The sequence below is a fragment of the Dreissena polymorpha genome, chromosome 6, assembly GCF_020536995.1.
Source record: "Dreissena polymorpha isolate Duluth1 chromosome 6, UMN_Dpol_1.0, whole genome shotgun sequence".
NCBI lineage: Eukaryota > Metazoa > Mollusca > Bivalvia > Myida > Dreissenidae > Dreissena > Dreissena polymorpha.
The window spans coordinates 41,071,139-41,082,724 of record NC_068360.1 but is presented as its reverse complement, the minus strand read 5'-3'; the positions used below and the strand labels follow the sequence as shown (position 1 = coordinate 41,082,724).

At 34.8% G+C, this 11,586-nt stretch overlaps 1 protein-coding gene across 1 annotated transcript; it reads right to left on the bottom strand.

Moving 5' to 3' along the window:
• Nucleotides 1–3,774: 3,774 nt before the first annotated feature.
• LOC127835623 (uncharacterized) lies at nt 3,775–6,318 on the bottom strand. Its single transcript, XM_052362060.1, has 2 exons — nt 5,895–6,318; nt 3,775–4,184 (listed from the first exon to the last, which is right to left on the bottom strand). The coding sequence occupies exons 1-2, from the start codon at nt 6,316–6,318 to the stop codon at nt 3,775–3,777; spliced, it is 834 nt and encodes a 277-aa protein (XP_052218020.1).
• Nucleotides 6,319–11,586: the final 5,268 nt, after the last annotated feature.

The following is an 11,586-nucleotide window of genomic DNA, read 5'->3' as shown; positions in this document are numbered from 1 at the left end:
AAGCTGAAAAAGTCCCAAGGGAATATGTTTTTTTAAATTTATCAAACCTCTTTGCACGAAAACATACAAAATGCAGATCAACACGTGTCAATCGAATTCGAAGGCTATCAAAGAGTAAATGTGAAAATCATATTCAATAGCACTCAATTTTTTTTAGTTATAAGCCATGGGCGCTTATCAACCAGTTTGAAGATTTAGTACCCGGCCATGCCACATAACGTGTGTGGGCATTTATCATGACATTCTCCCCACCTATGATTCTTGGTGGGAAGTTCCCATTTACTAGCACAGATATGTGCACTAAGTACTGGTTAACCAGATAAACCAGGCAAGTATGAGCTGGAAATTTGTAAACTGACCGCTGCTATATGAATACAAACAACTGTTGAAAAGCGGAAAATAATACAATGCGAACAACTATATAAGCCAAATTAATTAAAAATGTAATGAAAAGCAAGCCGCTTTTATGCACACAACCGAATGTTATTTCACAGGTAGAATCAGTTGGCCATTATATAGCTTTTTAGCTAATCACAACGGGGTTAGATAATTTTTGCGCAAAAAAATACAAACAGTAGCGATTGTTAATATAAATGATATAAAAGTATCACACGTAAAGAGATCTCAATATGTATATGCATAAACTACGGAATCCGGACAGTGCCATCTATAACGCGATACTCAAAGCGACACACGATATTTTCAGCGATACACGAAGTGAAACACAATATTTTGCGCGATACACGAAGCGACACGCGATATTTACCACGATATATCGCCTTTGGGCTACCTGAACAAGGGCAATATTTCGTGGTACATTCTCGCGCGTTGCTTCATGTATCGCGCAAAATCTCGTATGTCGCGTTGTGTGTCATGCAAAATATCGTGTATCGCCTCGTGTGTCGTGTGTCGCCCTTGATGAAAGAAGGACGAGATTATAGATGACACTATCCAGATTCCGTAATACACGGTTCAGTTTGTACCACGTCCGTTTTTTTCACTTTATCTTAGAATTTTCACCACTCGAAATGTGCAGCTCCATTAAATACACATGCATGCCAAATATCAAGTTGCTATCTTCAATATTGCAAAAGTTATGACCAAGGTTACAGTTTTTGGACATAATGACAGACAGACAGAATGACAGACAGACAGACAGGCCAAAAACTACACACACTGACCAATACCATTGAGAATTATTGTTATATAATACTATATATAGTATTATACGGCTAATGTTTATCTTTGTTTTGTGCAATTTTCAATGTTTAGTCTTGTGGCCACTTTAACTCTGATATTTATGTATTTTTATGAAGATGAAATAAAATTGATAAATATGTACCTAATGGTACTCAATATTATGTCGATGAATTATTTTTGAGAAATTAGATTGTTTATAGTATAATTTCTTATCAATTTATTCACTAAACACATGCCTTGGTGCATATGTTTGACGTAATTGTAAACAATGTCAGTGATCATGAAACGCCCGAATACAAATAATAACAATCAAGTGGTATATTATCATCGAAATTCTGCGCCGAAGAAAGTTTCACGTTCAGTATCGTTCAGAAATTTGACGCATCACGTGATATCTAAAAATAGCAACAGCGGTAGTTTTGTGAAACTGGTCTATTAACAGAGTGTTTTAACAATAATTGTTTGACGTTATTGTAAAACAGAGACAATTCACGCGTTGACATCAATAATAAAAAATGAACAAAACATATGATACAGCTTATCAACCATCCATTCGCCAGTTACCACACTTTGCTAAATCCAAATGGAAATGTCTCTTCCTTTGCTCAACCAATCACAATTGCGAGTCTTTTGTCAATTTCGTATACTCATAAAATAAGAGGTGCTGAATTTCTCTAACGAAAACACGACCATAATAAATGGAAATGTTTCGGTATTTGCTTATTCGCTCGATAGTGTGTGAATTCTGTTAATTTTGTTATATCATAAAACAAGGTTTTTAAGTTAATGTTTTACAGAAATACGTATTAAATTATTGAAGGTGATGTTATAATACAATTTTAGTATTTGGTTACAACCCGGCTATGAAATCAATTAGCTCTAGTTACACGTATTGCATCGATTACCGACGTAACAATTTAGCCCCTGATGTTAAATTTGGGTCTTTTTCACAGTTTATTGTTGTACTTATTTAATACGTCGAGTGGCTAACTATGAAATGTCACTACACTACACTAAATTTAGACGGGATACCGTCAGTCACAGGCAAACATGGCCCGGGAAGAAAACACTGCATAAATTGTTGTTTTTATACCCAGTCTATACTGGGGGACATATTGTTTTGCCCTGTCTGTTTGTTGGTTTGTTGGTTTGTCTGCGTCAAACTTTAACATTGGTAATAACTTTTGTAATATTGAAGATAGAAACTTGATATTTGGCATGCATAAGTATCTCATGGAGCTGCACATTTTAAGTGGTGAAAGGTCAAGGTCAAGGTCATCCTTCAAGGTCAAATGTCAAATATATGGGGGCAAAGTGTTTCACAAACACATTTTGTTTTCATTTAATTTACATGCAGTTATTTAACTGTTTCATTCTTAAATAAAATTTTCACTCAAATGGATTATCCAAGCAAAACTAAAACTTTCAAATTTCATAAACGCATAGACTATAAAAAAGTTAAGAACAGTTGTGTTAACCCTGCTTTTTTGATTAATTCAAGGAATTATCTGACCTTGAAACGAAGAAAAGTATTGTTGAACATCAACATTTAAACAGAATAACGTCTGACGAGAATATTCTTCCCGCACCAAGCCCATCCGCGGTCCCAACGTTTCATGGCTTCCTACTCGCCTAAATTGTGTGCTACTATAGCCCTTTTGCGTACCATACTTACACAATTCCAATCACCTGGGTCATATAAAAGCAAGACTCGTATTGAACTACAAATTTTATTATAGTCTTTTGACAAATATAGATACTTTGTTTTAACAAGTGTATTATGATATAATGTCTGCATTCCGGATGTATCATGCACTGCATATGGTAAGAACCCGATTCATGTTTATACTAGTCTAATACGGGTTAATGCGGTTGACTACACATGCCGACCTTGCAAATATATTAAATGATCAAATATTAGTTGTGTTACATGTGTTAGTAGAGTCTAACTAAATACGAAATTCAAAACAAAAGACATATAAATTAAAAGTGATATATCAACCATGCTTTTCAGATAGATATTGACATTTTTATAAAAGAATATACATAAGAAGGTCAGACGTACTGCAATAAATATTAGTAACATTCTACAGTCATATAATGAAATACATTGTGAGTGTAAATATATGTTCATATTATATTTCTTAAAGGTCTTTTTAAACATAAAACAGAAGACATTTACTTTGTAGTTATTATTCATTTGATACTTCATTGTTAACTGTTGGTTGGTAACAAGTTATGTATCATGTATTCAAGAAACCACCCAGCGAGCACACCAAGACATATTGCTAACAAAAAGCTATTAAAATTCAGTACAACGATATAAAGCAGCACCACTATAACAAAATTAAACATAAACAAAACATGTATTACACCATAGTATACTGATATTCATGTTTTGTTATCAAAGAAAGGCGTATATGCATGATGGCCTCAATTTGACAAATCAAAACAAAGTTGAAACATTTCCATAAAAATAAAAAATAAACATGACACATTTTTATTCGAAGAAGACACATAACTTGTGTCTCCTTATTCGCGGAGTGAAGTGCGCTTCATTTCTTCATCTTGTAGTTATACGTGGATCAATGTGCCAGAAAATGAAGTATATCTTACAGAAGAATCATACAACGTGCTCGTAGATGTGGTGCGCACCCAGACCTGGTGTCCCTTTGCAACCACTGTGGATGCCTGCATAGTCATACATGGCCAATCTTCACTTCTACCACTGTTAGATGACCTCTGTAATGTCTTGCCTTGGTTGACGATTTCAAGGTAAACATATTTCTGACTATAAGCACAGTACTGAACACTGAACAGATACATTCCAGGGATGGAGGCTGTGAATATTCCATTTGAAGGATCATAACCTTCACCTTCGTTGACCTCCACCGTCGGGAAGACTAAATCCTTGCCACTCGGTAGGTCTGTTATGCTAGCCGAAAGGCGCGCACGAAAGTAAATTGTAGGTACTTTTAACTGATCTGAAATAAAGACAAAATATTCTTCACAAAAACTGTAAAGGCACATATGATTATTGTATTCGGGATTTTGAAAACTCTGTCATATATCTCAAATGTAACAGTTAGATTTTTTTTCAGTAAAATAATTGTTGCGCTTAAAAATAAAAGAGACTGATTATGTAATACTAAATGAAAATATTTTATTATTATTATGAACTGCTTAATTAAATCATTAAAAAAAATTGTCAATAAAGAATGTAATTGGGACCTTTTAGAAGAAGTCATATTTGGTTTTATATGGATATTTTTAATGACACTATCCTTATAAATATTTTTTAATCACGCAAATGAAGGAGTGTTTTGGTCTTCAAATGATTATTCCATCATTTGCAAACTAAAAGTAACATTTTGACGGTAAACATAGGCACTCGTGTTTAGGATATATTAATCTTATTACTATGATATAATATATACTAAGTATCCCGCTTTAGGAAAAAAACGACACTTATATACTGGTAAAAACAAGGCTAACCCCTATATAATCATTTGAAAATCACATTGCATGTCAATCGTTAAAATCTGAATTTAACTACAATTTGTCAATAAAATGGGCTAGCGTTGGTTGTTCCGATGTTAAAGCGTTTTTTTCCAAAGTTAAGCACAACCTTGGAAAGATCTATTTACGCCTACAAAAATCGCGCTCCCCAATGATGTATGCTTTATCTGTTTGCTGATTTGATTTTACTTTGCTTACTATGAGATCATGTTTATTTTAATAAATACGTGATATTTTTTTATATTTTCAGCCGTTTGCGTCTCTTTAAAATTGCATTCGTCGATATTTATGTAAAGTATATTAATTGTACCATGGTGAAGTGTTTGTCGAATGCAATTCCATTCCGGTCCGGCTAGCTGGACTCATATAGTGATGGGTCATTGAATGTTGGTGTAGTGAGTTCGAATCCAAACCTTGCAACCTCTATGAACGGATTTGAGGCAAGATTGGAGTAAACCAATGCATATAAGATAACGACTTAACACTATTGTGTTGTGATTTGTTTATCACGGTGTATACTCAACAGTTACGCGAACGTTGAACGAGTGTCTATTGTAACACTGTAAGAAATACATTTTTCGCATCGTCGCAACAAAACACATTTCACAATTTAACACTGAGAACATGATTCCGTGGATGAACAAATATTTGTATTGATGTTTAAGTTTTCGAGTCCGTGTGTATATCTTGGGGGAATGTGACGATACGATATTTAAGAAATTCAATACGAATATTTCCATAATTTAAACAACTTATATAGTCTCTATCGATGAATGTGGAGATATCGTATGAGTATATGATTTTCCGTGAAATATAGAATTTTATCCGTAAAGAAAATTTCAATGAAAATAAAAAAAAGCTATATTGCTTACTGGGGTAAATCAGAAAATGTGCAATAATTTTATATCAACAACATTATGAAAATAAACATGTGACGTTTTACCGTCTCTTGCGTATTTTATTTATGTATCATTCAGTGACCATTTTATTTTTGGGTGCATTTAATGGATCTGTTTTCACTACAAAAATTGTTAAATGTAACCACTCGTGAAATACTATATGATCATACACCGAAAGCAACAAGCAACTAACTCCTCTTTCAGAAATCGTCATTAAGATAAAGAGTTAAAGCCCACCAATCACATATATGGTATAAACCTGATTGATATACGTACCTTTGAGGATTTGAACTTGTTTTACGAGTTGCTGCACCGTCACAGTTGCATTGGCTTTGATGTCTGAAGCAGCTTTAACCACTTCGTCAACATTTGAAGCCAATGTTGAGTTCATATTGTTGGAAGCATTGTTAATAAAATCACTTAGTTTAGATTCCATATCGAGTTGTTTCTGTTCAATAACTGCCAACGTAGACTCCACTTTTGCTTTTCCATCTTCTAAATCTTTAAGTGCATCCCCCACTTTTCCGTTTGTTTTCAGTATTTCATTCAGAGTGGTTTCTAGAGCCAATTCGTTTCGAAGGACTCTTTCTAGTAAACGCTCCTCATAGTCATATCTCGAGCAAATCGGGCTAGAAGGCTCTCGTGCACACGTGAAGACAATCACGTTCAATAGCAAACATAAAGTCTTTTGAAGTTCCATGAGGTGATTAGATTGACTTCCTTGCTCTATGCAATAATGTATGCTTCTTTAGATCCAGAGAGTTTGACTTCTCTCTTCCAAATAAAAACAGACATTGAAGCATGCTATTAAAAAATAGCAATTTTATGAACATTTTGGCCACCCAAGTCTTCGAGATTGTGCAGAGATGTGGTATACTAATGAATGTGCGCCTGGATCGTGTCAAAAACGTGTTGCCACATTCCCATGCGTTCAATGATGTTCCGTTTAATTTGACTGCATGCTTTTTGTATAATTATATGATAAATACAATTGAAGTTTATTAGACGTATTCGTTTGAAAGAGTTAGACTTTTAATCAACATCATACATATTGAAAATGTGAGTATTCAATGGCACAAAAGCTGGTAATCAGAGAAATCGCTCAGGCACTCAATAGAACTCTCTCTCTCTCTCGCTATCGAGAGAGAGAAGAGACGAGCGAGAGAGAGAGATCTCTCTCTCTCTCTCCTCTCTCTCTCTCTCTCTCTCTCTCTCTCTCTCTATCTCCTCTCTCTTCTCTCTCTCTCTCTCTCCTCTCTCTCTCTCTCCTCCCTTTCTCTCTCTCTCTCTCTCTCTCTCTCTCTCTCTCTCTCTCTCTCTCTCCTCTCTCTCTCTCTCGTCTCTCGTCCCTCTCTCTGCCTCTCTCTCTGTCTCTGTCTCTCTCTCTCTCTCTCTCTCTCTCTCTCTCTCTCTCGCTCTCTCTCTTTCTCTGTCTCTCTCTGTCTCTCTCGCTCTCTCTCTCGCTCTTTCTCTCTCTTTATCTCTCTCTCTCTCTCTCTCTCTCTCTCTCTCTCTCTCTCTCTCTCTCTTGTCTCTGTCTCTGCCTCTGTCTCTGTCTCTGTCTCTGTCTCTGTCTCTCTCTCTCTCTCTCTTCTCTCCCTTTGTCTCTCTCTCTCTCTCCCTCTCTCTCTCTCTCTCTCTCTCTCTCTCTCTCTCAAGACAATATCCCGGCTGCTGCGTTCGGATTCGGTCCTCAGCTTCTGGAGACATAGGGTCGCTATCCTATCACAAACAAACAGTTCTTTCACATACTCATAATATGCCTAAATTGTGTTTGCTCATTAGGTGTCTGCATCTAATACATTCACCAAACGAACATACTGTCTATAACACCGGCTGATATATGCCATATCGTTCAAGTGATTGATTGTAATTGGATTTGAACCACGACAACAAGGCAACGCACACTAATGATATACAAGCCATAACGGCAAATGAGAGCCATTCTATTCTAGTAGTTTTGGCATGATCGCAGGCTGATGACTTTCAAACCAGCCAAAACACCAGAACGAAATATCAGAGGCGCCAACACATGTGTGTACGCGTCGGAACAACACAAAAACATCTCGTTCTGTCGGCCATTGTTCTGGATTATTTTTGCCTCTGACGCATTCTGGCGTGTTGATGGGTTTGAATGGCGACATCACGACACCGCGCCATAACAACAAGTATAACCACCGAAAAGAAAGTTATGTCTTTTGTCGTTCTTTCATGCCGGCATGTTGTCGTATTGTCACCTATCAAACGCACAAAAAAAAACAACGTCATTCAGAACTGGCAGAAATAATTAGCCACAATAGTATATCGGCTAAACCAACAATGTTGAAATACCTTGTGTACATATGAAAACCGTCTGAATGAATATTTAAATCACATCAATGATGACTGACTTTATTTTCAATAGTTATGAAAGTACAAGAAGCAAGCCCGTCAAGGTAAGAATGAATTCCGGTATCGGAGGATTGTTTTTTTTTTGGGTGGGGGGTGGGAGGATTGTATCGTCTCAACCTGTCTTGATGGACGACCGAACCTCAATTGATGTCCATAAATCGAGATGGATAACTAAACATAAATCAACAGCAATTTAAATAGTTAAGTGTGCAGCATTTACAATGTATAGAACACAAATTCAATTAGATGTGTAAAAAAACAACCTGTTTAAATACTTTAGATCCGACTTTATCTGCAAACTATATCAGTTATTTTCTATAACAAATTGCCGATTTTCTGTATGTCCAAACAGTCCCTAAACTAGAGGCGAAATGATATTAAAACAACAAATTCCAATGTATGTACGCCAATTAAAATTTCCTCCCAAAATGGCGCCTGGCAATAGACCTGTTATCGAATTGTATTTGATATAAAGTCTAGTTACCATGAGCGCGGGTTTTGCATTTCATAAACTGTCATCAACAATAATCACAACTCAAACCTTGCTATCATTATTGTTTTAACAAATGAAATGGGGTTCACATGTATTATCTTAACACTAATTTCTCATGGACAAATCGCACTGCTGTCCTTAAAAGGTTTATGTGCATCCTTTGTCCAATAATTAAAATAATAACTATTGTAAATGTACTATGGTGATTCTAGATACATGTCAGTCATAATGGACACAGGCCTAGAGAAACATTTTAACAAACTTAATAGGAATAAACACTAAATCCGAAGCTGATGGTATAATTTTTTAACGTGTTTGAACATTCGCAATATCGCACAACTTATTGCCTACAAGATATTGTATAGTTGTATAAGTACCTTTTTCTTCGCTCTTTGCGTTTCGGAACCTCCTCTTACCCTATAAACATATGTAAGTTTTATTAATTGATATAATCTCATCAGCACTGACACTGTGCACTGGTCCATAGCTCTCTGCAGGGGTTAAATGCCGGCTAATGTTTGTTTTAGCATTCAGAACCAGTGTTAGTTCAGCACGTCACTACATACCGTCTTGCTAAAGTGTCTAGTCAATCTTTGATGATCAAGAACAACTAGATCCCGTTGCAATAAAATCGCTATTCGTTATCAGACACGACTCGTATGAAAGGCAAGAAATAATCAATACTGATACAACATTATCAGTTATGTGTTTTCTTGGTTGGACATCCGTATAGAATACTAGCAGAGTGTTTACAAATCACTGTACGTTTTTGTACAACATTATTACAATTAATTTAAAGGATCAACAATAACACAAAAAATACGAATATTAGTCATAATATCAGTTTTCTAAAATATTTTCAAAGACATTAAAGTTTTCAATTGCAAATAAAATACATGTACATGAATTAATGTCGATTCATGAAAGTTATGTTGGACTCTTCAACTGGATTATAAATGCATTAGCTTAAACAGGCAAAATTATGTACAAATGCACGATAATCCAGACTGCTTGCCAAACACATGTGACAGGAGGTCAACCAGAATGCCGACTATTTAAACACAAGAATCATTAATTCAAAGTAAAACACGGCTCATTAAGTGATGGCACCAGAAACATATTTTCATGCGTCATGCTTGTTTGTCTGTTTTCCTTGTCTATAATTATGGCTGATAGTTAAACATAGATGATTACGTGTGTTAAACAAGTACTTTGATTTTGAATTCGATTTACGAAAAAATGTTTATCATGAACACACATGTTTGAAAACATCTGTTTCATTTGTAACGTTCTCTTACGAAAGTGAAATCGCATGGCTTGTTTTGGAAATGTATTTTTGACCTTCTTCGTCAATGTAGTGGCTTGGAAAACTCATAATGACGCATAATATTAAGGACAATTAACATAATCGTATACAAAACTGTTAAAATTATGTATATATTATATTAGGTATAATGAATTGCAACAACTGCCTTATATACACTGAGCCAGAAAAAATAAATAATTCGAGTCTTGTTGAATAAACTGGCGATTTGCAATTAAAACGCGATAATAACTCTTCCTTAGAGTTTGTGATTATCCATAACACTGGGGTAACAGAAAAAAGTGCACTGATTAAAAATTTGTTTAAGACAATTTCAATGAAACATTGAAATGTCAAACCAAACAATTTTTCTAAAATTGAAATCAAATCTGGCTAAAAACTCATCCCCAAAAAACATTAACGACAATTTCCTGATCATCCGATTAGAGCTGTTTAAATTAAAGAGCTAACAAGATTAAATTGGCAATGTGTTTATTATTAAACGGCCATAATTCAGTAGTCGATGGTTCATGCTCTTAAATATTATCATAAATTTTAATAAATGATCTTATTTGAATTGTTTGAGCTAAAAAGGTGGCATCTTCCTCTTGGGCGCCGACTGCCCTGCCGATCGACCGCCTCCCTTATAATCCCCATCCCGCCTGCGGCAGAATTTCAAACAATACGTTTGATAATCAGGTGAAGACAACTAACTTGTCGGCGCAGATAAAAGCTTGTTAATGTAAGTACATGTCCGGAATCTGGAAATACAGTTCATCAATCGACTAAATACATTCTTAAACAATATCTCGATAATTCTTGATGAATACCAACAAATGATGTTCATTAACACAAATTCGAAATATTGTTTCTAAAATGTAACACAAATGGTACAAGAGGTACACACTAGCTTTGACCGTGGCACCGTTGGTAGATAATAAACATCCATTATAAAATATAAAATGATGTCGACAAAATCAATAAACGAACCAATTTAAGAAGCCGATTATCGACACAATATTGTTGTTATTATATCTTACCTCGTACGTTATATTCTTCTTTAATGGCTCAACCATTTCACATGCTGATTGCGTATGTTTCTAATGAGATGCATAGCTTTTCATTTTGTTAGTAATGTTCTAATGATGTCACGTCAGTAAACAACAAGACGTCGTTATATAATACAGAACTTTTCTCCAGTTATAACGTTGATAATGGAATAGGAAGATGAAGAAAATGCGTTAAAATGAATTCGCAACTTGGCTTCTTATTGAACTGATACGGTTTATTTCATAGTACTACATGTATAAATATTAATAAATTAAATTAACAACTTAAATAAAATACATTAATAAATAAATATGTCTTAATTTACTGACCCTGTATAAAACTGTTTGGTGTCAGTAAGAAGCATTGCAACTTAAATTATATGATGGTGTTTGTCATTTGATAAAACTGACGTTATATCATGTGTTTGTTGTACCCAATATGATTTGCTTTCATTTAGCATTGTAATCCTGAATGTATGATTGATGTAAAATCCTCTAACGCTTCGTCTATATTTAAATTATTTTAATTAATTGTGTTAAATTCATCTCCAAGGGTCATCCTCATATTGTTTGAATTACATGTTTATGTAAGCAAGGAAGTATAGACTCATACCTTAATTAGGTCATCCATATATTTAATCAGTAACATCGTACTTAATAAAGTATAAACAAGAACAAGAGACAAAGTAATATCCCCTGATGAAAACACTTTGTGCGAAACGACAAAGTTGA